The 27706-nt window shown below is 34.5% G+C and overlaps 2 protein-coding genes across 2 annotated transcripts; both read right to left on the minus strand.

Annotated features, from left to right (window-relative positions):
• Positions 1-2934: 2934 nt before the first annotated feature.
• On the minus strand, positions 2935-12651 carry LOC101218283 (protein DETOXIFICATION 27). Its single transcript, XM_004137132.3, has 8 exons — positions 12068-12651; positions 11439-11980; positions 11259-11345; positions 9310-9366; positions 5797-6035; positions 4079-4197; positions 3845-3934; positions 2935-3100 (listed from the first exon to the last, which is right to left on the minus strand). The coding sequence occupies exons 1-8, from the start codon at positions 12329-12331 to the stop codon at positions 3044-3046; spliced, it is 1455 nt and encodes a 484-aa protein (XP_004137180.1). The 5' UTR covers positions 12332-12651; the 3' UTR covers positions 2935-3043.
• A 7050-nt stretch (positions 12652-19701) lies between these two features.
• On the minus strand, positions 19702-23782 carry LOC101218045 (LRR receptor-like serine/threonine-protein kinase RPK2). The gene has a single exon (XM_004137131.3). The coding sequence runs from the start codon at positions 23503-23505 to the stop codon at positions 20074-20076; it is 3432 nt and encodes a 1143-aa protein (XP_004137179.1). The 5' UTR covers positions 23506-23782; the 3' UTR covers positions 19702-20073.
• Positions 23783-27706: the final 3924 nt, after the last annotated feature.

The following is a 27706-nucleotide window of genomic DNA, read 5'->3' on the forward strand; positions in this document are numbered from 1 at the left end:
TTTATACAAACCATAAACAACATTTAAAGAATCCGTACACTTACAAATGCAAAAGACATTTTGAGATAGAAACTTAGTAGATAGACAGTGATAAAGTCAAGCTTTGTAACCACGATCTCTACCTTGAATGTGATTTTTTTTTAAAATCGTGTACTAAAGTTGAGTGATTGATAATCTTTAAAACAAAACATACTTATAAAATTGTAAATAATAAACTTAGAAAAGTAGTAAAACAGTTTCTCTAACTCTTTCTCTATCTATACCCTAAATCTTGTATAACTCTAAGATTGGTTAACTAGGAATCAGGTGTAAACCCTAAGTTTGAAGGACTCTTAAGTTTTGCAAGGACTTGGTAAAAGAAAGAGAAGGTGAGTTAATGCAAAAAAGGAAAGGAAGTTTCTTTGGAAAGCTGATTGAAGTCTAAGTGACAAGGTTTGTGCGTCATTAAAAGCTAAGGTGGAAAAATAAAGGACACAAATGGGCAAAGTGTAAGAGTAGGTGTGGAGGAGGGCTATGCGGCCAAGTCGAGCCAAGAAAACCTTTAAACAAAGGTTTGGGCGACCAAGATTGTGTGAAATGTGTGGTCGAGAGGATTGCCAAGAACCCCTAAGAACAAGGAGTGCTAGGCATTTTGAATTGTTGTTTGCTAGGCAGCCAAATGTAAAAAAAACCGCTAAGGACATGACAAGCCGCTAAGCATGAAGGAATGACTCGCTAGGTGAGAAGGCTTGCTAGGCGTGAGGCTTGAGATAGGAGGGCTGTGCGAGGATGGGCCTTCCGGCCATTGAAGAGAAGTTAGCATGACGTGTATTGAAGTGTAGGGCATGGAACCATTGGTTGGGTTGGATGATGAAGGTTGTGAAGTTCAAGGCAAGAGGGTGGAGTGGAATCCAAATGCCTACAACATGAACCATGCATTTTTGCGGCAAGCAGGAGGTGTTAAGTGGTGGCAACAAGTTGATATGCAAAGTGCTTTATAAAGGGGCAACTTCAGACGTTGAGTGGGAGCAACCACTCATGCATTTTTCCTCAAGCCACTTGCAAACACCTTGTAAATGAGTCTAATTTGTTGAGGAGGGTTGTTGGACAAAAAATAGGCGAGGAGATGTAGGTTTGAGTTCAAGAAAGAAGGAAATGTCAGTTTCGAACTGATGCTGCGCAGTTTTGATTTCCAAAAGGCTATAGGATGCATTTCTTAGTATTTGAAGCTAACATTTTAAGGTAAGCAAGTTAAGACAATTCTAAGCAAGTTTGTAGACGGAACTTTTTCATTTTGATGTCTGGTTTAAAAGTTAAAAGTGTTGGAAGTTGAATGAAGTTTCTGAAATTTTCACAGTTTCTAGGCAAGCTTACACTCTTTTACACTGTATAGTTTATTCTTTTATACCGCCTAATTGAATAGTAGACCCTAGAACTAAGCTTTGATATCAATTTCCTGTGTTTGACCTTTGATCATCTAAGAAAATCTATTGTTTCGCTTACACTTGGACAAACAATAGAAAAACTTGTACTTAACGAAGACTTGACAACCACATGAGGAAGAGATTCACAGTAAGCATTTTGTATACAATGATCTCGATCAATGACTCATCATGTAGAATTAAACACCAACATAAGCAACAACACTATTTTTCATTCCACTAAGTCCATGGAGTCAACCAACCAAGTCAAGTTTTTTGCTCTGTTGGATTGACTTCACAACAAGCACATGGGATGTACTTTGACAATGAGTTATTAACGAAGGTTATGTTTCCTATTTGTCCATAGGTCTGCGTTGAGTTTCTTTATGTTATTTTAATTACGATTACTAGACGTTACAACACTTTGTTCACAAATAACCTTGCCTAGTAAGTTTAGGCGAATGCGTCTCTATTCATCGCATAATAATGCTTCGGGGCAGTGCGTGACAAGTCCCTTGTGTTTACAGATAAACTTTGTTGGGGAGATTTAAGCATTATTTACATTATTTTCTCTTAAAAAAACGTTATCGCTTTGATCTAACCAACAGATTGGCACCTTAAAATTGAAGACATAAATTGGCCAATTCTGATGATGCTACATGTTTTCATAATAACCGTTGGATCAAGTTAATTATTTTGTTCAAATAAAATATTATTTACTTGGACTAAGTTTAATTGAGCTTAAAAATAAGTTTAATTTAGCTCAAACGCTAAATATGACCCAAATCCACATGGTTGAGCTCGTAGGTTTGGTCCATGGACCAACCAAGCTCAAGCCATAAAGTCTACCAGATAACTCTATAAATTGAGAAGTTCTCCTCATTTGTAAGGGTTAGTAACATTTACTCGAGAAGGTCTAGAGAGAATTCTCTCAAAAGCTAGAAGACTCCTAACTCTTAAAGTGAATCACCCTCAAAGATTGAAGCTCCTTTGATACAAGCTTTCTTTCAAGACTCCAACGTGAAGAACATCACATGTTTCTCAAGCGTAAGCATCCAATAAAGATAGAAAATCAAAAGATCAAATTCTAGAGATCAAACCATGTCGCATATAATCAACACAAACACAACATCAACTTAAATCCAACTCCACGAATCAATTTTTTTTCGAAAATCTCGTACGAACAAAATCATATCCCATGTAAGTAGTTAATAAAACAAAGAATTGATATATTTTTGTTATCTTATATTAAAATAAACCTTAAATTAATTATATTCAAGAGTTTGTTTAAATATAATTAAATTATATTTAAATTGCTTTATCATATAAGTTTGGATATGATCGAAAATTATAATAAAGTAAAATTAAAATATGAATGATATCCAATATAAGCAAGTTAATAAAACAAATAATTGACAACTTTTTGTTATAACAAAATTATATCAATTCTATGTTTCATTAACTACTTATGTTAGTAACTTGTAAGCCTTTATGAAAACACTCTACAATATTGAAAAATATTTTTTAAAAAAAATTGGAGAGATGAAAAATATATGGGAAGCATTAGAGAGAGAAATGTATGAATGTTTAAATTTGTACTTAATTAGAGCAACAAAAAGAGAGTATTAGAAGCAGAATATATATCAATGGTTTGGGGTTTCTTCTTCCCACTTTTTTATCTGCACACTCGCTCTCTCTGCCTGAAAATCAATACAATCACAACAGTTAGTTAACCTTTAAGTTCTCTGCTTCATTCACCTCTTCCAACTTTAACAATAATTTTTCTTATTTGATACATTCAAATATTCATATTGTCTAACTAATAAATCTTTCATCAATTTGATGTTTATTTAAAAAAGGATTAGATAGTCTTATAAATTAAGAAACTAAATTAGGTTAAAATGGTATGCTTTAATCCTTTGAATCTTTAACATGGTGCTACTAAATCTATTGTCTTAAAAGTTTCAACTCGTCTTCTTATAATTTTATTTTAACTAGTCTAGGCTACTCGACTTCTCAGCTAGCTAGACATGCACTAGTTTAATTAGACTAACGCTATTTTCAAACCTTTTGGTATAATTGAAAGTCAAAACGTTCAAGAAAAATATCTAGAACACATTGAGTTAGAACACAAGTTATTTTATAATTGGAGTCCTCAAACAACTATTCTAGGAAATTTTAATGAACTTTTTTACGTTGTTTTATTTGTTTAGTTCAAAACTTTTACTATTTTATAATTGGAGTTTTCACATTAATTATTCTGCTCTCAATTTTACTATTTTCTCATTCATCTCTCTCATTTTTCTTTTTCTTTTTATAGTAGGAGTGAAATGAGTTTTTTTTTCTTCATCTATTTATTTCAACTTCTATCATTTATATTGTTATCATTATCGTTGTTTTATGTTGTGTAAAATTATATATATATATACACTTTTAAAGCTTACCTCTTTGTTCCAATCACATCGAATAGTCATGATGCATAATATCAATGTTTGAATGGCAGTTCCACCGAATATCATTCCAGCCCATATGCCCTAATCAAATTTCATTAAAAGAATATGATGATTAGTAACATAAATGGAATCTTATACAATATAACAATATAACAATATAACAATTTTGTAAACTTTTAAGTAAATAAATAAGTAAAGAAAGTAAAGGGAAAATAAGAAGAATACCTTTACTCCAAGGTTAAAGCCCCAACCCATGAGAAACCCTAGAGGCAGTCCAATTAGGTAATAACATCCTAAATTCACGTACGCAACATATGATTGCCATCCCGAACCGACTGCCACCCCTGCTCATTTTAAGTAACATTTTGAGAATATTATATAGCAATTATAACACATTATTTTAGAGTTTTGCAAATATGGCAAAAGTTTCACATGTCTATCTTAAATTTGTTATTATTCATAAACTACCTTTCAATAACTTATTTATCTTCCTCCTTTTAATGTCCTACTAATTATTTATTTATTATTCTACTAGAAAAATATTTGTTCTTTCTGTCTTAATCTTAATTTTAGAATATTAATAGTAATTGTAATATGAAATATAGTGGTTGTTGATCATAGTAATTTAACTTCATTTGTGATTTTTTTTTTTACTTTCTTCAATGTTTCGATGTGTATTTGAGTTGAATCTGATTCTAAATGATTTTTTTTTTTTTTACATTAGTTTTGTTTTGGTTTTACTTTGTCTTAGTTTTGTACATCAGTGTTGTGATTTATATGTATTAGTTGATTCATATACTTACTACATGATTTTCATTTTGTTCATATCTTATTTAGTTTATTAGAGTATTATTAAGTATATGAATGTTGTAACCCAGTGTACCATTACCAAGTATATCAACAATATATTGTCAAAACATATCAGTAAAGTGAATCATTATCAAGTATATGAATTAAGTTTACAAGTGTAAATCAATAGTATATCAATAATATATCAAGTGAATAAGTAAGACTTCAAGCATATCAAGTGCATTTAATCAATCAACTGTATAAGTGAATAATACTAAATGTATATGTAGTGTATCAACTGTATCAAACATATATTAGTAATGTTTCAAGTGTTTATCAAAATGTATCGAGTGTATCAAGGAGTATCAGGTGCATCAAGTGTATCAATTAAATATATTGGGTGTATTAAGAAGTATCAGGTGTATCAATGGGTATTAGGTGTATCAGACATGTATTAGGTGTATCAAATGTTACTTTTTTGGAAGAAGACCACATGAGACATCATAAACCAAGAAGCAAATTAGTATTAAATGAAGCTACTAATGAATCAACAAGGATTGTTGATGAAGTTGGTCCCTCATTAAGAGTTGATGAAACTAACACATTTGGTCAGTCTCATCCTTCTTAATCATTGAGAACGCCTCGACGCAGTGGGAGGATTGTACCACAACCTAAATGTTACTTAGGTTTAGCTGAAACTCAAATTGTCATACGAGATAATGGCGTTAAGGATCCATTGTTCTATAAACAGGCAATGAATGATGTATACAAGGACCAATGGGTCAAAGCCATGGACTTTAAAATGGAGTTTGTGTACTTCAATTTAGTGTGGGAGCTTGTAAATCTACCTACAGGAGTGAAACCTTTAGTGTAGATGGATCTACAAGAGAAAGAGAGATTCAGATGGGAAGGTGTAAATCTTCAAAGCTAGGCTTGTAACAAAAGGGTATACCCAAAGGAAAGTGGTTGACTATGAGGAAACTTTTTCCCCTGTTGTGATGTTAAAGTCTATAAGGATTCCCTTGTCCATAGCCACATTTTATGATTATGAAATATGGAAAGTGGATGTCAAGACTGCTTTTATGAAGAAAATATAAAGATCAAATAAAGTTAAAAGAATGAAATAAAAAAGCAAGTGTATATAGAAATGATACCTGAAAGAACAGGTTGAACACTGTTAAGTAAGATAGTGAATGCGAGGAGGATAGTCAACGTCTTGACTTCTTTTAGAACCACTTCACTAGAAGTGAATATCAAAGCGATTTGACTGTCAAATGTTATAATGATTATCCAGAAAAATATCCCAATAATGATTGATGTCCCCACCGCCACCATTGTTGCAAATTTTGCTCCTTTCCCGTTTCCAGCTCCCAGTTCATTTGCGACTCTCACACTAACCATTGAGCACAACATCATTTTAGGAAAATGAATTGATTTACACCTTCTAATATACCTAAATCAATATTTTGATAATACCTAAATATACATATTTTGAGGCATTTTTAAAAATAGCAAAATAAATTAAAATATTTACAAGCTATAGCAAAATTTTAGATTCTATCAGTATAACATATCAATGACTATTAATGATAGTATTTGTTATAGGTTGTAAATACTTTAAAAATTTTGCTATATTTGAAACATTTTATATCTTTTTTAATGAAAATAACGACTTTCATTGAGAAAGAATGAAAGAATAGAAGGACTAAAAAAACCAGTCCACAAAACCACCTCATTAAAGGAAGGGGACTAACTAAGTAAAATATTGCCTATTGAATAGTTACAAAAGATCTTTGAAACCAAAGCCCAAAGAGACACGTAACACCTAACCAAAGACCAAATTTCACTATGCCACTTCTCTCTACACCTAAAGACCCTATCATTCCTTTCGCCCCAAATAACCGAGCCTACCCCAACATACCATTATAAAACCTCCCTTATCACTAAAAGGCATGTGAATAAGGAACTCCTCAATTGTCGCTTTAACACTCCTCCAACCGCCAAAGCTAACACCAAACTCCTGAAGGAAAGAGCAGCAGACAACCCTTGCAAACTAACAATCCCAAAATAAGTGATCAAGATCTTTCTTCACCATCCAAAACATCAAACAACAAAAACGCTTAACAAGCAAAGCCCTCCTTCTGACAAGCCTATAACATTGTTAACCAAGAAAGACTTGCTAAATAAATAATCTAACTTTCTTAAGAACAACCTTAATCCTCCAAACCACATCGAAGATTGACTCTTTAGGGAGAGTAAGATCCAACAACAGACCAAATAAAGAATTACGAGAAAATCCCTAACTATGATTAGGAATCCAAAAACAAGCATCTCTCATCCCTTCTCTAATAGTGAACCCCTCAAGTAAGGAAGGAAGAAAGACCATATTTGTTGTTTCTCTCTATTAGTCAAGTTATGACGGAACCCAAAAGAGAAAGACATAGAATTCTCAAAACTCACTAAAATATATGAGAAAGTACCGTTTTTGGATGTGGAAATTAGATGATACATACAAATGTGGAAAAACATAACAAAGGGAATTCTCCTCCACACATTGATCCTCTCAGAAAAATTTTCCACAAAACAATTAGAAACAAACTGAGAAAAATAAGGGAGCTGAAACGAAATATTTTTCCAAGAATTTCGAAAAGTGTCTTCAATCCCTCTTGTAATTCACTCAAAAAGATGGAAACCATGCTCGCTCACAAAGATCCTATACCAAAGGGCATTGAACTCAAGATCAAAGCGCCAAAACAACTTTGCCAATAGAGCTCTCTTACGGATTTTAAGATTATCAATCCTTTATTCTCCTAAGTCATAAAGCACCCCATGACCTCGTAATGAATAGTTTTTTTTTTTTTCTTTTTGTCCCTAATACTCTTCATTTCTAGAAATAAACAATTGTAAAGAAAACAAAAGAGCAAATTACAAAAATCACACTATATTCATAGTTCAAATTACACTTTAAACTTTTAAATTTAAAAGTTGATTTCTCATATTTATCAAAATTTTATATTTAAAGCTGGTATTATTGAAAATTTGAAATACTCAATCACTTTTATAATTTGTCCAAAATAAATTAATTGAAGTTAACCCTCGGTGAATAATAACTTTCAAGTTCAATCATTGTATTACTATTTGTCATTAATGGTGTGAAAAGGCCAACCCTATGTATATGCATATATATATATAACACCTTTTTGTCTTTGTTTTGTTTTCCCAAAATTTTCCAATTATTGGACTTTTCTTTCTAAATAAAATATCATTTACATCATTGCTTTCGCAGGTTAGACAATGCCATCCTTTTCCAACATTTCTTGAAAACCCAATTACGTTTTAAAAGTCTAATTAGGCAATAGCTAATAGTCACTTTCAATTCATTATAATGAAATAAAATGCTCCTATACTTAGAAACCCTATATAGTAACTATATCAGGAACCTATAATAATATTGCACAAATTTAACAAAACATGATTTGAATTACAGGTTTAATCCAAATGGTTAAATTTGTGTCAAAACAAGTCATCATACTAGTCTCCAAATTTTCGTCCTGTAAATGGTTTAAGTTCCAAGTTTGTGTTTAATACGTTTATTCGATTTTTTTTTTCTTTCAATTCACATACTTATTGAACACAAATTTAAAAGATCTTTTATCATGTAGATTCATTCATTTTAAATTTTGAGAAGATATTAAAGATTCATTCGTATAAAACTGAAAATTCTAGGACCTGTTTGATATTTAAAGTTGTAAAGATATAGAAGACCAAATTAAAAACTAGAAAGAGACAGTTAATTCATGCAATTTCACTAGTTTAATAATGTGAATTGAAGAAGTGAAGTAATTATAATTAAAATAGAATAAGAACACGACATAGGATGATAGGAAGGAATCTTGTAGTTAAAAATTGTTAAGTGCTATATCAAATAGAAAAGAAAAATATATAGAATGAAAAACAAAAAACCAAAATATCCATCAACCTACTCAAATTTGAAGTTCAAAATACCATTTTTTTTTTCTCCTTAGAAAATAGCAAAATGTACTTACTTAAAAAATATCAAAACTTTACCCTCTATTCCAAAACACAACAGACTTATCTACTCGTGTCTACCATATAAATCTACCACGAAAGGTAATAGATAATTAGTTTAATACTAAAAACGTGTGAAGGGCATGTGATGTGGTGTATGCAAAATGGAGAATTCAATTCCAAACCAAACACTTCTCTGTCACATCTCACCGCCAAACCATACAAACCCTCCTGATCTCATCCTAAATTTTCAACTTCTAAATTCGTAATTTTCTGAACCATTAGGATTTGCAGATAGACTCAAAATCTTAAGATTTTCACAAACATAAGACGTCTTAGGATTTAATAATATATCTTCTTGGCAACCAGAAATTTGTCCCTCTAGATCTTGGAACTTATGTTAAAGAAATATAGATATACCAAGCATTCTAGCTAGACAAAGTAATGACACATTAAAACGTGAGTATGCTCTAGAAGAGTATGTAGATAGAGATGAAGATGGTTTGGGAGGGAGGGAGTTAGACACATGTGATGTCATGACTGACATAAACAAGTCACTCGTGATTTTCAAATAAACAGTCGAGAGACTAAAAAGAGAGATGGGGTGGGGTGGGGTGGGGGCAAATGCGTAAAATTACCCGGATCCGACGAAAAAGGCCAATGGAATCATCATTTCCCAGCCGTTGATGGTCATACTGTTGAAAGACAAACACACATAATAAATATTAGTTTCACCATCAAATACATACACCAAACACCAATGGTGTACACCAATTTCCAAACGTAACTCTCATCTATCATCTCTTCTTTTTCTTTTAAATCTTTTATTTCTTTTCGCCAAATTTTATATGTTACTACCTTTATTTATTAGCTTTTATTATATATTGCCTAAATCATGAACATGTTTAATGCCCATGTATCTATTTAACCCCATTTTAGATATGGTTAAATACATCTTTCTGCTTTTAATTTTAATTTTGTAACAAAAGATGTATAACCATCTTAAACTTTTAAATCTTATTTTTGTTTGGATATTTTTTTATTAATTCGATCCGAATAACTTATCAAATTCTATAACCTTTAAATTTTAAATCATAAATTTTAAGATACATATCAATAGTTGCATAATTTAAATTAATAAAGTATAAATTTAAATCTTAAAATTAAATTTATAAGTTGTATGAATTTGAATCGCGGAAGTTGTATGAATTTTAATCTTGAACATTTATAAATATATCTAAATGAAACGTAACCGAAGATTTATAATACTAATACAAATATAAAAGTTTAAAGTTTTGTTAACAGTATAATTGATACAATATTTTACCAATCTAATTAAGGAATAAATTGACAACCCTAATGCTTAATTTTTAGGAGCTTAAATTGAAAGTTGAGAACCTAATTTATTCTACCCATTTTACTATTAAAATATATCTTAGGGGATTAAGCATAGTTTTTCAAAACATATAAGAAATAAGAAGAAAAATTCAAAATCAGGAACAAGACACCAAGTTTTCCAATTTTGAAAATTTCAAAGTCAGATTTCAGCCACCTTAAATTGGTTACTGTTTATGTAGTTTAAGTTTTTCGTTATTTCTTAAGTATTTTTCTCTCAAATTTCTTACCATGTTCATAATTATTTAAATAAAAATGTTAAATTCTCAACAATTTATTTTCTTCTAAATACTGTTTTTAAAATATTTTTTTAATTTCGAAATATTTTTCGAAAACATTATTAAAAAATATTTTTTTTAGTGATGATGTTAAACGACAATTAGACAATAACCATACGACTATCAAACGACTATCGACTTAAATTTGCTACTTTTGTAATTTTTAGAAAATGTAGTGATATAAATTATATTATCATAACTTTTTTGCTATTTTTTTCGAGGTTCCTATTTTAAATATAGTTTTTTGTTTTTCCTAATAAGTCTATTTTCTTTTCATGTTAGAATCCTCCTCCAAAATTCAAAAAATAATTTTTTAAAACTATTTCTTTTAGTTTTATTTGTTTTTTAAAACATTTATAGAAAGTATATATAAAAGGACAAAATTTAATTGTATAAATAGTATTTACAAACTCTCTTTTTGAGGAATGATACCATTTTTAAAACATACATATTTAGATGTATTCAGTTCGCCAAAGAAATATTAGAACTGCTACGTAAATACAGGCATTAATAAAACATTACTGTAAGAGTTTGGTCTATTGGTAGACTTCTATGTTAAAAAGACTCTTAGAGGGATAGATCATAAGAGTTTGGTCTATTGGTTACAATTACTTTAAAATATTACCTTTCATATTTTTTAATGTTTAATTTTCTTTTAATTTATTATTTTTTATGTTATCAAAGCCAATTCAATCTTCAATTCTTCTTTCATATTTTCTTTTGAATTTTTTAATAATAACAAAATAAAACAAAGTTTTTACACCTCGGGACAAAAAACCAACTATATATAAGAGTGTAAATATTACATCAACTCTACTATTTTGACAAATTTCTCATATTTATTTTCTTTGTATTTTTGTAAAAATAATAATAATAAAAAAAGGATGATAAAGAAAAGGGTTAAGATTGGTTACCATACGGACAACGCATCCACCGCAAGTTTAGCATTGGCTAGATTCCCAGTCATCACTATCAATATTCTGTAATACCAATTCTCCAAACTGCATAACATTTCAACAACTCAAATCAAAAATCAAAACAAATCCAGAAACAGAAACAACTAAAAGAAAAGAAAAAAGAGAGTGAAAATTAACCATATCATGACTCCAGAAGCAGTAGACAATTTGACAAACTCCCAAAGTCCAGAAAAAGCCTCAAACGAGAAACCACACCATGTTCCAGGACACCCACCACATATGGTGTAAAACAAAAGCCCGAACACCAAAACCCACCACGATATATTAGTCGTAATGGCTGTTCCAACCAACCCAAGTTTAAGCCCATACACAAACAACCAGCTCACCAAAATATGAACTACCAACGCCACTAATGAAAGGTAAGCAATCACTGCCGTCTTTAACTGACTCTGCAGGAACCTCTGTAGTGGAAACTGAATCGCAAAGCTAAAGTGCAATGGCAAAAACACCATCGCCACTTTCCCTGCCATCTCTGCCAAATCCGATGGTTGCCCCAGAAGCTTTAGAACTGGCGTTGAAAACAAATAAATGGGAAGAATCAAAATAGAGCAAATGAAGAGAACAATCCATGACCGCTGCATGTATATCCCCAACATGTGGAATTTCTTTGCTCCATAGGCTTGCCCACACAGCGTCTCTAAAGCGCTGGCCATACCCAACTGGAAAACAAAAAGAGAAAAGATACATGAAAAAAAGAAGAAAACTAATACGTCGTGGAATGCAGAGAAGGTGTTCTGTGAAATTACCAAGAGACCAAAGTCGAAGCCGACGATGACGTTATTGGCAATGGACATTGCGGCGAGTTCAAGGTCACCTAAATGGCCAGCGAAGGCTTGGGTAATGACCAACATTGAGTAGGAGGCGACACGGCTGAAGATTGCAGGACCAACGATGTGCCAGAGCTGCTTGGACTCCACCCAAATTCTTGTGGAGAGGGACGATCCATTAGCATCATCTTCCTCGATTATTTGAGGCTTTAATTCCAAAAGGGGTACGTTGGATTCAGACATTTTGAGAGAGAGAGAGAGAGTGAGAAATGGGAAGGGAAATAAATAGAGGAAAAAAGCGGTGTGAAGTTACATTGGTGCAAGTGCAAGTAAAGAAGGCGGCTGGCTGACTTCCAAGGCTGAGGCTGCGTGTATTTTCGGCGTTACCATCAATACCCAATTATTGGAACAAAATCAATTCTGAATTCTTTTCCTCTCTTTTCTTCAATAAATTGGAGCTGAATCGCCGGTGAGGTTTTTCTTTACTGCGTCAACGGAGCTAATTGTTTCTTAGGAAGTTCAATATTTAAATTTATAAATTATCAAAGGGGAGGTTTTGAAGTTCAATATTTCATGGCAGAAATGATTGAGGAAGTTCAAGTTTTTATTGTATAAATTATCAAAGGGTAATTAGAGTGTAAAATATTTTAGAGATAACAATTGGGTGTTACAAATATAGCAAATTTTTAAAAGCTCTGTGCTTTAAAAAAATAAAAATAAAAATACACACAATTACTCTCATTGGTATCTACTAAACATAAACATCAATATTAGAGTTATAACCACCTGCAAACCTTCATATTCTCTTAATTGAAATTTTGTTCTGTGGAACCAGAAGAATTTTTGAGGAAAGTGAGACTTTTTCTTGCACATAGAACGTGTCGCACATTTTTTATTACATACCCTCCTTCCTCTTTCTTCCTCCCCCAAGGAGAGAAAGTTGGAAAGATTTAGGAGAGAAAGTTGGAAAGATTTTGGGATATGTGCCAAAACATGTCACGTCCTTTCAAATAAATTTCTTAACGACATTTTACTTTAATTTAATTTAAATTAATTAATTAATTAAATTATATTTCATTAATACCTTATTTTAAACTATTAATTACAATTAATTAATTGCTAAATTAAATATTTTATATTAATTGGTTTATCCAAATATGAATCATATTCATACATATATTTTTCTTGTAACCGGTAGTTTTTTAATGTATATCATATATAAATTAAATTTTGATACACGTTAAATTTTAACTTATAGTTTTAATAGGAATCTAATTCACATTAAATTAACATTTGAAGTCATTCAAATATTTTATTCTATCATAAATTAATTCTGAATCATATCTAAAAAAGTTTGTATTAGAAAGTTTAATTAAAATATATACTTTATATTATAATATATCACAATACATTATATTAATTCCCAATGTAAATTTGAACATTTCAAAATACAATCAATATATATTAACCTTATTACCCTTTACGTGCTTGGAATGGAATCTAATGAACCTACAAATTAGAAGCTACAACGATATGAGATTAATTGGCTAAACTCATTAACCATATTAATCAGTATTCGTTAACTGCGTGAATATTCCACTAAAGACTCTTAGTTCAACTCCTCTTACTGTAGATATATTGCTATGTCCACGTATATTGACCAAATTACCATTTTACTTCTGGGTTACTTCTAGTCTTCAAATAACAGTGTTTCTGTAATGAACAACTTGTTTATGGTTCAACCAATAAACAAAAATTCTCTTGTGCAATAGAGAGGATGGAGCCATTTGCTCAAGTTTTGGAGACAACATTTAAGGGAACACTCATCTATTTACTATATAAATGAGTGAATTTCATCTTATGTGATTTTGTTTCCAGCTCCCCACTCAGTCATGTCCCTAAAATGATAAGCTTATTTAGTCGGTAAAATTGTCACTCTCGCTTGTATAAATCAAAAAGAAATCCCTAGTGAACAAGAGTTCATAAGTACACTCAAAATTAAAGATGAAGTTACCTAGGGTCATCGTAATGAAATAAAAACTTAATCATTAACTGATTTACATCTAATGGTTACTATTTCATTGTTTCGTCTTGTGCAAACTCATTGTATAGAATACCATAACTTGCATGTCACCTATACGAATGCGTTGGATCATTGCATTTGTATCATCTTATCTCGCATCTAAGGATTTGGTTGGAAAGTGCATCGCTCCTTAATGAAAATGACTTAGTTGAGAAGGGAAGCAAGAGCACTACCCAGGTTGGCAAGGCCAACCCAGGAAGCTAGAGAGCTAAGTCAAGGAAAGAAAGCCTAAACGTTGTCCCAAAAGATTGATGGTAGATGAGCGGTCGAGCTGAAGGGTAAAGTGTCACTGTTACACCTTTAAGTGTCGCCAACAGGAGCAACGTTGGGCGGTACAAAGAGAAAAGGGTCACTGAGATCTTCTCTCGAGTTGGGATGTTGATGACTCGAGGGGAAGGCGTTGAAGAAAGAGGGCCTCTAATCCTTAAAGACCTTGGCGCAAAGAGCTTCACCTCGGTAAGAAAAAGAAGAACGACAATAAGTCGATTCTGTCATTGGTAGAGGAAGGAGAGTTATATTTGTAATCTCTAAACCTTGTAAGAGTGTTGAGTTAATAAGAGAATTTTTGTACTCATTCCGTTGTATTACCTTGTGTCTGTCGCGTAGTGATTGAGAAGTAAAAGTGAACTAAACGATAAGGCTAAGCTAATAAAATTTAAGTTGTTGTGCTCCACTGCTTTATATTGAGAAAACTTAGGGTTTAAGCCTTGCGTTGAAGTTGAAAAATAGACGTTATTTCTCTTACTAAGCGTTCAATGTTTACCACATGTGTGGTAAACGTTAAGGGCCTAAGTGTCACGATCATACTTGTCTAGGGCGTGTTTGCCTATGACCATATGTTCGAATACTCCTAATTTACCTTTTCTTTATGTCTTGTATTTAGTTTAGCTAGTTGTTTTTCATTTCAAGTCATAAAGATTGGGTGTGACGTTTCGACATTTTCATATACAAACCTACTTGAGCTAAAAATGTTCAAAATGTACTATAGGGGAGACATTTAGTTGAATCCCAGCCCATGCAGTGTTGCACTCTTTGCAAGAAAACTCTTTTCCCTTGCAACTGACAGTCTTTATTGCTTATTGTAACATCAATTTCAATGTATTTCTTTCTTTCTCGCATTTTATAAAAAAAAATTCTCAAGAACGTGAAGGAAGGTTACATCATACGCTGAGATTGATCATGACTTTTGGATTTTGATCAGCTGACTTGTTCATCGAGTTCGAACAAGTGCCACACAATCGTCTCTCTCGAGTTTGAAAGGTTACGATTGGTATCAGAGCCGAATTGGCTAATTGACAGTTGAAACAAAAAGATGTCGACTGCAAAACAGAAGGGTAAGACCCATGATGAACGATTGGTGGGGCTCGAATAGCAAATGTTCCACTTGGTGGAAGTTCTTGATTCCATCTGGTTTCTTGAAAAGCGGTGTGAGAAAGTTTCCAAGAAAGTTGATGTTATTGATGTGGTGTCCAGTTGTCTCGACGGATTAACCATACAAGAATTGTTGATTAGGTTTGACACTCTAGAGTCATGAATTGTGAAAACTGGAAATGTCACCTATGAGCGTAGGGACAGTTCGTCGAGCTATGTTGCCCATATGGAAGAATTAGTTATTGAGCTAAATAACTCACACAAGAATATGTTGGAAATGATAAACGACATGGCAGAGGATTTTTTAGCTACCCTAAATGTCGTTAGGAATGAAATCACAGAGGTGAACACAAAGGTGAACCTTACAATGCGAGCGTTGGCAAACCAAGCTCCGGCTGGAGGCGCAATTCCAGTTGGTAGAATAAAAATCCTTGAACCCAAGAGCAACTTCATTCCCTAAACTAATCCGACCAGAGTCAACTCTATTGAGCAAGAGCATTCCTCTCTGGTGATGACGTCTTGTCTCCCTCCGGGTGCGAATCCGCTCTCCTATTTTTGGGGTTTTTGATCTTCTTCCTTCCAGTAAAGACATTGATTGTCCACCCCTTTTGTGGGGCAAAAGATGCAAAGGCATTAGAAAATTTTATCTTTGATATCCAATAGTACTTCAAGGCCACAAATACCATTTCAAAAGAAGTCCAAGTGACATTGGTGACCATGCATCTATCTAAAGATGCAAAGTTATGGTGGAGGTTCCAGTATGTTGACATTCAAAAAGATGTTACACAAGACACTTGGGACAACTTAAAGAAAGAACTTTGCTCGCAGTTTTTTCCTGAGAATGTGGAAATTTTGGCTCGACGAAAACTGTGTGAATTAGGACACACTAGCACCATTTGGAAGTATGTGAAACAATTCACGGGGCTGATGTTAAACATATGTGATATGTCTGAAAATGACAAAATCTTTAGTTTTGTTGAAGGGTTGAACCCATGGGCAAGGACTAAGCTATATGATCAGAGAGTTCAAGACCTCACATCAGCCTATACTGCAGTTGAACTTTTGTCTAATCTGTCTAGTGACTCTCAAGATACGAGACGTTATCAAAGCTCTTCACTTGGAAGAGATAGAAATGGTCGATTGAATTCTCCCAAAGCTGTCGGTGAAGACAAACATCCCGATAAAGACTGCAAGCCTTCCCAACCCAACACGGAGAACACCTAGCGAGGACACAATAAACTGAACACATAAAATCATCACCTCAGGTTTGCATAGGACACAATATCTCGATAAGGAATTCCTCCTTGAACAACAAGTGATCCTAATGCCTTCAGCCAAATGTCTGGTGATCACTAGGTCTATCCCCACCGGACAGACCTTTGTCAACCCAAAGGATTGAGAATGATCTCAGCCTTGCAAGTGAGAGAGGGCCTCACTCAAGACGAAACAACGTTCAATGCCATTCCGTTTGAGTTTTTAGATAGCTTGGGGGATACAGTTCGCAAAGACACAAGATGTATCTTAGAGAAGTATTGTTATGGGATGTTTGGTAGTTTACCCAAGTCAAAATTGCCTACGAAGAATGTTTGTCGTATGGAGCCATCGGAGTTAACTAAACTTCAAAGACAGTCGAAGGAATTGTTGAGTGTAGGATTCATTAGACCTACAAAAGCTCCATACGAAGCCCAAGTCCTTTTACGGGAAGTAGAGAATGGCAAAATTTGTAGTTGTGTGTCAACAACCGTGTCTGGAAGCAAGCCTTGAGGGAAGGGTCAACTCTTGGGTTCGTGGATGTGACCCAATATGTTGAAGTTCATGTTGATGCGTATGATTATGCGTTGGATAGTGTTCTCATACAGAATAGACACCCCATCGCATCTATGAGTCGGAAGTTGAGTACCGCAGAAAAAAGTTATATAGTGTTTGAAGAAGAAACACTTGTCATGGTACATAGTCTGAGTGATTGGAGACTATCTTCATGGGCATCAACTTATGTGAGAGAGACGAACAATATTATTACCAGCCAGTTCAATACTCAACTGAAACTGACTTCGGACCAAGTAAGGTGGCACAAAGACTTGCACTAACTTAATTTTTGGTTGAAACAAAGGAAAAGAGCGAGTAACCAGGCAACTGATGTCCTTAGTCAGAAAAAAGATCATGTAATTCGGTGCATGTTGGCTCGTATAAAGGCATATCAAATTGATGGCTCAATGTAGGACACGTTGAGAGAATCCGTGCAAAGAAACTCTGTCACTCAAAATGGTGTGAGTTTTGCTAAGGCTGGTAAGATAGAACAAAAGAATTAGGTTAATTTGCTGAAGGTAACCTGATTTTGTGTTAACACTATGACGTGTTCATCAATTGAGAGAAGTTCGTTTGAGATTGTTTGTGGCGGACAATGCGTACTACCGCGCCTTGTTGATCTTCTCTATGCTAAGAAGTGTCCTCAGGCTCGCAACTTTACCAATAAATGAAAGTGAAAATTAGACATCGCTCAAGCCTGTCTAGAGAAAGCCTCGAAGCAGCTGAAAAAGTGGGCAAATAAGAAGCATCGCCCCCTGAACTTTCGTGTGGGAGATCAGGTCCTCGTTAAATTGCGACCTGAATAGACTCGATTCTGAAGATACAAAGACCATCACCTCGTGGGGAGATACGAGGGACTAGCAGAAGTGGAAGAAGTCCTTGCTGAGAGAGCGAGGAAATGTAGAAGACCCACGAGGAGGATACATGAATTCCTAGTGAAGTGGAAGAACCTCCCCGTGGAGGACGTACCAAAGACCTAGAAGCATGGAAGCAGAGGATCGAAGAATTCCAGCTTTGTCGGTCGACAAGAACGTCAACTGTTTAAGTGGGGGAGAATGTCACGATCATACTTGTCCAGGGCGTGTTTGTCTATGGTCATATGCCCGAATACCCCTAATTTACCATCTTTGTGTCTTGTATTTAGTTTAGCTAGTTGCTTTCCATTTTAAGTCATAAAGTGTGGGTGTGGCATTTCATCATTTTCATATGCAAACCTACCAAAGCTGAAAATGTTCAAAATGTACTATAGGGGAGACATAGTAGTTGAATCTCCACCCAAGCAGTGTCGCACTCTTTGCAAGCAAACCATTTTTCCTTGCAACTAACAATCTTCATTGCATATTGTAACGTCAATTTCAATGTAATTCTTTCTTCCTCGCGTTTTATAAACAATTTTCTCAATAATGCGAAGGAAGGTTACATCATACGCTGAGATGGACCATGACTTTCGAATTTTGATCGACTAACTTGTTCATCGAGTTCGAACAAGTGCCACACAATTGTCCCTCTCGAGTTTGAAAGACTACGATTGACATTAGGCGGCACGCCACCACTTGGTTGCAAGAAGCGACTATTGGGGCAGGGTGTGACAATACCGACCATAGCCTAACAAATTTTAGATCCTTAATTTCGTTGCATGTCCCTATGTTTCCATCACTTTGTATTTATAAACCATTTTGAATTTCAATATATGATCTCTTCAATTAGATTCACGATCCCCTAGATGTAGATTTGGCTTACCAACATGATTGTTATGCTCAACTCTAATGTGTTATGTCTCTTCTTTAGAGTTGTTACTCGTACCATTTACTCAATTATTAGCTTTGATGTTCAGTTTTATATGAACAAAAAGGTTAGTCACATCTTATAATTCGGGAGAAGGCAGAAACTGTCCCAATCAATATATGTACGATAAACTTTAAGCTAGTTGTGGGGTTAGTCTCCTGTAACTTAAATTTTGAGGATGAGTTTTATGAAACAAGATTCAAAGGTCCAAAATGTTTTACTAAATATAGAGATAGTTTGTTTTTTTTTCTATGAGAAATTTAATCCCAACCAATACAATGCCTTTCAATCTCCTTTTTGTTCATATAAATTCCTCCTTCATCCCCCTCCAAACAATTATTGCAACCAAAACATCCCCACAAAAATAGACGAAGAGAGAAGAAAAAAGACAATGATGGCAAAGATAATAGCGAAGGGCGCTAGCAGTGGCCACAAAAACCTGACAACATGAACTAAATAAACCACTTCTCCAACCTACGCGGTTGAAAAAGTCTGAGTTTAAAAACTCAAACTAAAATCGTAAGTAAGATTTTCCGAAAAATACAAGTATCATCTTTAAGAACAGGAGTTTAAAGATAGAGTTCTATTATATTGCTTTTTATTAAACAATAAATAAGAACCGATGATATACAGGTATGTAACATCATTTGAAGATATAAGATATCTGCACCTTTTTGTTTCTCTTTTTGGCAGATTCATCAAATAGATCCCTCCCTCATCCACAAAGCAGCAATTCTTGTTTATAGAGAAAAAAATTTGAGGGCACAACTATATTAGAATTTACATGAGAAAATTAACTACAAATTTAGCAACTCAACCAACCAACCTATGGCAGCAGCGGTTTTGCAGTCATAAGAAGAAAACACAAATTACAATCAATCTGCCTCTCTCTAATCTTCTACAAATTAAATATGTCAATAAATGCCTGAATTCTCACTTGCTAACATGATGGTGGTTGAAGCTGCTTAAGCCGTCGTACAACTTGCTTCATCGTCGGCCTAGTCGACAAAGAGTCAACTGTACAAACAACTGCTAAATGTAATACTTCAACCAAATCATCATGGGGGCCTACCTCCCACAACCCTGCCGTGAAGAATTCCTTGGCACGCCCCTGCCGAAGCAGCATACATGCCCAAGCTACTATGTTAAAACCATTACCATATGAAGAAAACGAGGGATCTAGTGCTTTTTTGTCTGAGAGTAGCTCGAGAAGCACCACGCCGTAGCTATACACATCTGCTTTATCAGAGACACGGCAAGTCATGGCATATTCAGGAGCAACATAGCCAAAAGTTCCAGCCACCCCGGTGGTAGCATGGGTTTCAGAAGTCCCAAGAAGCCGGGCCAAACCAAAATCAGAGAGATAAGCATTGAAATCGTCATCTAATAGTATATTACTCGGTTTCACATCGCGGTGAAGGACTCGTGGTACACACTGATCGTGAAGATACGCAAGCGCACGGGCTATGTCAAGTGCAATCTTGTGAAGAATTCTCCAATCAACAGCTCTTGTAGATCTCTCCTGGATGAATTTTTCCAAATTACCTCCTGGCAAATAATTATATATCAGGAACATCTCGGTTTCACTGGCATGGTAACCAATTAAGGTGACAAGGTTTGGATGGCGCAGCCTTCCAAGGGTTTTAATTTCTGCATCAAACTGTTGGACACCTTGAAATCGACCTACAGCAAGTCGTTTTATTGCAACCAGCACTCCTGACGAGATCTCTGCCTTGTAAGTTGCCCCAAACCCTCCACTGCCAATGCAGTTACTTGCATTGAAATTACTTGTAGCACGCACCACATTCTCAAAAGTCAGGGAAACCCCAATATCAGTAAAAACCGTCACTTCCTTTCTCATTGACCCAAGAACTTTAGATCTCGAGTTCCACTTTCGTGTATATAGAAATAGGATAATCAAAGCAATAAGAACAGAAACAATGGCAGAGGCAGAGGTGATGGATGCTATCTCAATGGAATTGAAGCTGCCACCTCCACTTGTTTGGGGTGCAACACCCGACGGTGAAGCTGCAAAACCACTTGGGTCACCAACTGAACCTTGCATTTCAGATGAAGGCACAGCCAAAGAATACATATGGCACGGGCGCAGGTAAGGGTTTCCAATTGCACCACTACATTTAATCATGTTGTTATTTGATGGCAGGGAACCAGACAAGTTATTGAATGACACATTAAATGCAGAGAGTGTGGTAACATTAGCTAAACCAGAGGGAACCTGTCCAGAGAGTGAATTATTGTTGAGCAGCAGAACTTTTAGGCCTCTCAAGTTAACAAGATCCATTGGAATTTCACCTGAAAGATCGTTATACGAAAGATCCAGCAACTCCAAAGACTGCAACTTTCCCAAGGCTGGAGGTATAGAACCATTAAAGTTATTGCCAGCCAAACAAAGGTACTTCAAATTAGCCATCTGTCCGAGAGAAGTAGGTATTTGATACTGAAACTTGTTCCGACTTAGGTTCAGGTGATTCAGAGATAATAGCTCTCCAAAGCTAGCAGGTACCTGCCCAATCATCTGATTACCAGATACATCCAAGAATTTGAGAGAACCACACTTCTTACCAATTGTCACAGAAAATGGGCCAGATATTTTATTGCTGCTAATATTAAACATCAATCCCCCCAAATTGTCGCATTTCTCAAACAAACTATCTGGAAATGGTCCAGTCAGCTTATTCCCACCCACAAGATAAGCATAAACAGTTTTACTACCCAGTTTTTCACGTGGAAATGGCAACGACAGAAGATTTCCAGTAAAGTTATTGTCCCCAAAGTTATGTATTATCAGATCACCATTTCCAACAAATTCAAAAGGGGATGCATCTCGAATAATAGTGGCAAAAAAGGAAAGATACCGGGACGAGGCATCGTTAAAATCCACATATCCATTCAAACCGAACTTCACCTGTGAGCATTCATTGCCACAGAACGAAGGAATCTCGCCAAAAAATTGGTTATGGCTAAGATCAAACAGAGTCATGTAAGGAACTGGTAGGTTTTTATTAAGTTCTCCAGAAAGCCGGTTTGAGCTTAAATCAAGGACTTGAAGCTTTTTGCAGCCGGTAAACCCACTGGGAAGCTCCCCAAAAAGGTAATTACCAGCTAAATTGATCATCTCCAAGCTTTCACACTGACCCCATTGAGAAGGGAATCTGCCGTTGAGGTTTGCACTAGGGGCCCACAATATTCTCAGCTTTGGAAGGGTTGTTATTGTCTCAGGTATACCACCCGCAAAATAGTTAAAACTATCATCACTAAGTTCCTCAGTTGGAGAGTCATCGCCTGTGTAGTTGATCTTGGGAATTGGATCAAAGAGATTCGAGAGCACCAGGACAGACAACTGCGAGCAATTTCCCAGCTCGACGGGTATCGGACCACTGAGACTATTCCTTGAAAGATCAAGCACTTCCAGCTTCTGCAACTTACCAATTCCAGCTGGAATGGCCTCTTCCAGCATATTAGAATATAGCAACAATGTCTGCAATTGAGTGCAATTTCCCAGATTGCTTGGAATCCCACTGACCAAAAAATTACCAGACAGGTCGAGATGCTCAAGCTTTCCACAGTTATTCCCAAGCTCACTCGGAATGGATCCTGTTAAAAAATTGAAAGACAAGTAGACCCCTCTCATCTGACCAACAAACTCTGGAATTGTCCCATTCAACTGATTCCCAGCTAAATTCAAGATCTCTAAACTCGCACAACCCAAAAGCGAGCTAGGAATCTCACCAGTAACCCTATTGAATGCAAGATTAAGAACACGCAAGTTGCTCAACCTGGAAAAATCATTACGAAGCAGCCCAGTTACAGAATTCCCTTCCAGATCAAGAACCTCAAGGTTCTCCAATCCAAAGATTTCACCAGGAAGCTCACCTTGAAAACCATGAAACGGAAGAGACAAAACCCTGAGGTGAGTGAGGTTCCCAATCACGGGTGGAAGCTTCCCAATGAGTGAACCTCTATTACCCACACAGCCCCTTCTGATTCCAAGTCCATAAAGAGGGAATTTAGAAGACTCGGAACAGGAAAAAGAATTAAAATTACCTGAAACACCACCATTCCCAGAAATGTTGAGGGAGACAACCCGTGAATTGAAGTCGCAAGAAACACCAAACCATAAGCAGTAATTAGAATCAGTGGGAATCCAGGAGGAAAGCAAAGCAGATGGGTCGGAAAGAGCATTTTTGAACTGAAGAAGCACGGATTTGTCGGAATCCCCGTAAACAACATGAGTCTGAAAGAAGAAGAGGATGCAGAGCAGCAAAAAGAGCTTGGAGAGAAGAATTGGAGATTTGGGTCTAGTAAGAGAAAACCATTTGATGACTGAAAAAGAAGAGGAAGAGGAACCCATGGCGGAATCCCTCTTTGACAGGGCTTGTTAGAGAGAGAAAAGAAAACACAAAATAATAATAAGAAGAAAAAAGAACAGAGTGGGTAAAGGAAGAGAAAATCCCGTGGAAAGAGGAAGAAGGAGGGTTTTGAGAACCCTAACCCTAACCCTAATTTTGGTTTAAAGAAAAGGAAGAAGGCAAACGAGGACGATGGAAAGACTTGGAGAGAGAGAGAGAGAGAGAGAGAGAGAGAGCGAAAGAGAGAGAGAAGGGAGGGGGGGGGGGGGGGGGGGATTCAAACTGTGTTCTCTACAGAATACGCGTTTTTCATTTTATTTTTTCTCCCTTCTCTCTCTCTCCTTTTTTTTCTTTCCTTTTTCTTTTTTTTTTCCCCCAAGCATTAACTGTCTTCTTCTTCGTCTTTAATATATGATTTCTCTTTTTTTCTATATACTTTTATGTTTATAAAGAGAGAATAAATATGTGTTTAGGTCGTGCTTTAATATTCTCTTTTAGTTCTTTTTATTTGGAAATGGTGTTTTTTTTATTTATATATTTTTCTTTTTCTCATTAAGTCACTAATAGCTAATAGCGTATATTGACTGTTTGTTGTGCTATGCATTCTTGCCTTAAAAAAAAACCCTAAATTTTGCATTTTCCAAATTATATATTTTAATGCTAGGAGAATAAGATTCAATATTTACTCTTACAACAATTTATTTGAATTAATTGAGTTTGACCCTTGATTTTATCTCATGTTTAATGAATTTTGAAATTGATGTTTCATAAACAACTTTCACTAAAATGAATACTAAATTTATTTAACTGTTAAGATATTATAATTTTAATTAAACTGTGGAAGAGTTAAATTGTTACATTCACCCATTTGGTAAACTCAAAATTAAAGCATATGGATAAAAACTTATATTAGATTATTAAGATACCTTATTAGAAGTTACATAACTTTTTAAAGAAGTATGTGTACATATTCTCTTTACATTCCCATCCTTTTAGAGTTGTTTCCTAGAAAATAAAAACCAAACAAAAATAATTTTATAATGCACATGTCACCTTAAATAATGCTTTAAGAGTTATTTAGGGAAAAAAAATATTTTTTAATATAAAATATATATGGTATGAAAATACAAACTTCTAGAAAGAAAGAAGGATTACAAATATCAAGAAGAAAATCTAAGAGGGTTTTCTTTTAACTCTGGCAAAATATTGAAATCTAACGTATACGGTCGTCAGTTACATTGTTTACTAGTTGTTATGAGACAACTTGTTGGAGTAATGTTCTTGTCAAATTTTATTCCTTACGATTGACTTATAGGGTTTTAGCTTCCTTTGTCTTCATAATCGATTATATCATCCAACTTTCATATTTAGCCAAATAAATCTTTACTTTTCATCTAGTAATATCAATACTAAAACAGATACGTAAAAGATTTTTTTTTTAACAATGTAAAATGAAACTTTCGTAATATTAAAATATTAATAGTTGAAACATTTACGTTAAATGTCGTATTATTTGTAGTTAGAATATGAGGTTTTGTTCGTCTTTTCACTCTAGACATTGTAAAAAAACTTGCATGGCTATAAAACTTTTAAATTAGAACAATTATGTAGATAAAAGTAAGATTAAAAAGAAAGATTTGGGTAACTTTTGCCACGTGGGCACTGAAAAAGAAACCCACGTGGAGTGCTTCCAGAAGCCAAAAAGTGGGAGACAAAGTTTTTTCTTTTTTAAAAAAATAAATTTAAAATTTTTTCATTTTAGAATTATTATTTTAATTTAGGTTATTTTCGGTTTAGGGCTAATGAGGTCCAGAATAGATAGGGCCCATATCCTTAAAAAGCCCAGTACTCATTTGCTGACTTAAATTCCACCACGTTGACGTTTCTGACTTGGAAATTCTAAAGAAAGAATTGTTCGTTCGTTTCCTTTTCCCAATAATACAATCATGAATTTCCAATTTAAATATATATATATATTTTGTTAGTACAACAACTACAAAAATCAAAACTTAATTTAGATATATATTTTTTATTAATACAGTGAAATTTTGAAATTTCATCTTTACAGATAAAGATTGTGCGAATGATACAAGTATTTACGATGAATTTACGAGTATTGAAAAAACAATAAAATAGTCAACACTTGTGCTTTGAGTAATTTACCTCAATTAATAATTGAAGAAATAATAAAAGGAACAACTAACACCAGACATTGTTAATCTAGTTTGATGACACATCTAGAGGGTTCTTGACCCAAGATAAGAGATTTTTTTATTGTCTTGAGATATGAATCATAATTATAGACTTATGATCATCAATACAAAATTTACAAAAAAAAATTCAACATTTTGTACTTTAGTGACTCTCTCTTACTCAATTGTAAAACAATAAACTAATCACTAATATTTATCATATACATCATAAGATAATTCTCTCCCTTAAACATACATCAAATTCAAATCAGGAGAGTTCATAGATGTATAATTAATTAATTACCTTGAAGTTCAACATCGATTGAAGAATCATCAGTTGGTTTGCGATAAAGATAGGAAATCACACAATCTGCGACCATGGTCATCAAAAACCCTAAACAAGCAAGCATAAAGGCGAAGGGATAGGCGTTATCATTCAAATCGCAAAAGGTGTCATTAGCATAAAAAAGGAAATGCATCATAACGTTGTCGAAGAAGACGCCGCCGACAAACAATGCTGAGGAGGAGGAAGCCATCATTCCATTTGAAGAAACAAAGGGAGATTCCGACGATGACGGTACCGAAGAAGATGAGAATGAGGCAGGTGATCTTGACAAGGATCAGAGGTTTGGAGCGAGTTTTTCTTTCCAGGGCCCGAGTTTTTCTTGGTTGACCTTTTTGCGGGCCCTTGTCTCCAACCCAGTAGATTCAATAGTGGGAGAGGAAGTCCTTTTCAGTGGAAGAATTTTTCCATCCTCCTCAACCTGCTATCGCACCTCACCATTCTTCTTATTACACATTATTTTATTCATGTCCATCTTTTCACCTTCTTTTGCTTATTTTCTTACATATTCTTTTATTCTCGTATTTCCTACCTCAACCTTCTCTAGTGTAGATAAGTAGATATAGTTTAAATGCCTATAAGTAGATATATTTCCAACCTCAAGCTAGTTAACTAAGCTTTATCGCATCAAGGTTGTCGCATGGTGTAATCGCCTAATAATGCAGAAATTTTCCTTTACCCTTTCTTATATACACGTTAGTTCACCTGTCCATCTCACCTCCACTCTAATCCCCTTTTTACAAATTCTCTAGTGTAGATAAGTAGATGTAGTTTAAACATACACTTTATACTGTATAGATAGTTATTTTATAATGACTTGATGATGAGTAAACTCTAGAATTACGCTTTGATATGAATTCCTTGTGTTTGATCCTAGATTATCTAGGAAATCTATTATTTCTCTTACACTTGGGCAAGCAATAGAAAAACCTGTACTCAACGAGAACTTAGTATTTATGTGATGACGAGATACGTAGTGAGCATCGTGCATGCAATGATCATGATCAATGACTCACCATGTCAAATTAAATATGGATGTACAAAACACTGCATACAACACTAAGCTCACAAACAACGAACAAACAAATATTTGCCGTCATTGTCGGAGAATTGATTTTTTAAAATGAGAAAAAGGGTTTCACTTTGATTTTAGGCAAAACACTTGATGTTGGTGAATCACGTGTTCAGTCGATGATCGTGTGAAAAATTCCATGGTACCAGAGTAATCTGATATTACTTGGATTGGCTCAAGGTTGAGTGCATCTTTCAATAAGTGACAAGAGGAACCTCAATCGATGCAAATGAAGCTGAGGACCTTAAATGCCTTAAATCTGAAGTGCTTGATCCATTGAAGTTTAAGAACCTTCTATTAAGGTGTCAAATAAAGTGTCCATGCGGTAAGTTTAGTAAGACATTTATCTTAACTAACTACACGATAAAGGGACCAAGAATATCATTTGAACATTGTAATGAATGGTTGGGAGCATAGGCTTATTGCGATGAACGATCATGATGTAGAGAGTCATGCAGCAAATGAGTTTAGGAAAGACATTGCGGTTAGGATGACTCTGCAGAGCATTAAAAAATGGGAGTATAGTTTTTCCTCACCATGAAATTGAACACTAGGATGCTTTTGTAAAGTATATAGTTTCCTTATATTTACTATAA

The sequence above is a fragment of the Cucumis sativus genome, chromosome 4 (genome assembly GCF_000004075.3).
Source record: "Cucumis sativus cultivar 9930 chromosome 4, Cucumber_9930_V3, whole genome shotgun sequence".
Taxonomy (NCBI): domain Eukaryota; kingdom Viridiplantae; phylum Streptophyta; class Magnoliopsida; order Cucurbitales; family Cucurbitaceae; genus Cucumis; species Cucumis sativus.

Bases quoted from the DNA above. Each gene is read 5' to 3' on its own strand.
- LOC101218283 (XM_004137132.3), bottom strand. From the start codon at position 12,331: ATGTCTGAATCCAACGTACCCCTTTTGGAATTAAAGCCTCAAATAATC. The intron at 9,367-11,258 runs GTAACCAATCTT...GTCTTTCAACAG, and splicing joins GTGGATGCGTTGTCCGTATG to TATGACCATCAACGGCTGGG. The intron at 3,935-4,078 runs GTATTCTTCTTA...AAATTTGATTAG, and splicing joins GCTTTAACCTTGGAGTAAAG to GGCATATGGGCTGGAATGAT.
- LOC101218045 (XM_004137131.3), bottom strand. From the start codon at position 23,505: ATGGGTTCCTCTTCCTCTTCTTTTTCAGTCATCAAATGGTTTTCTCTT.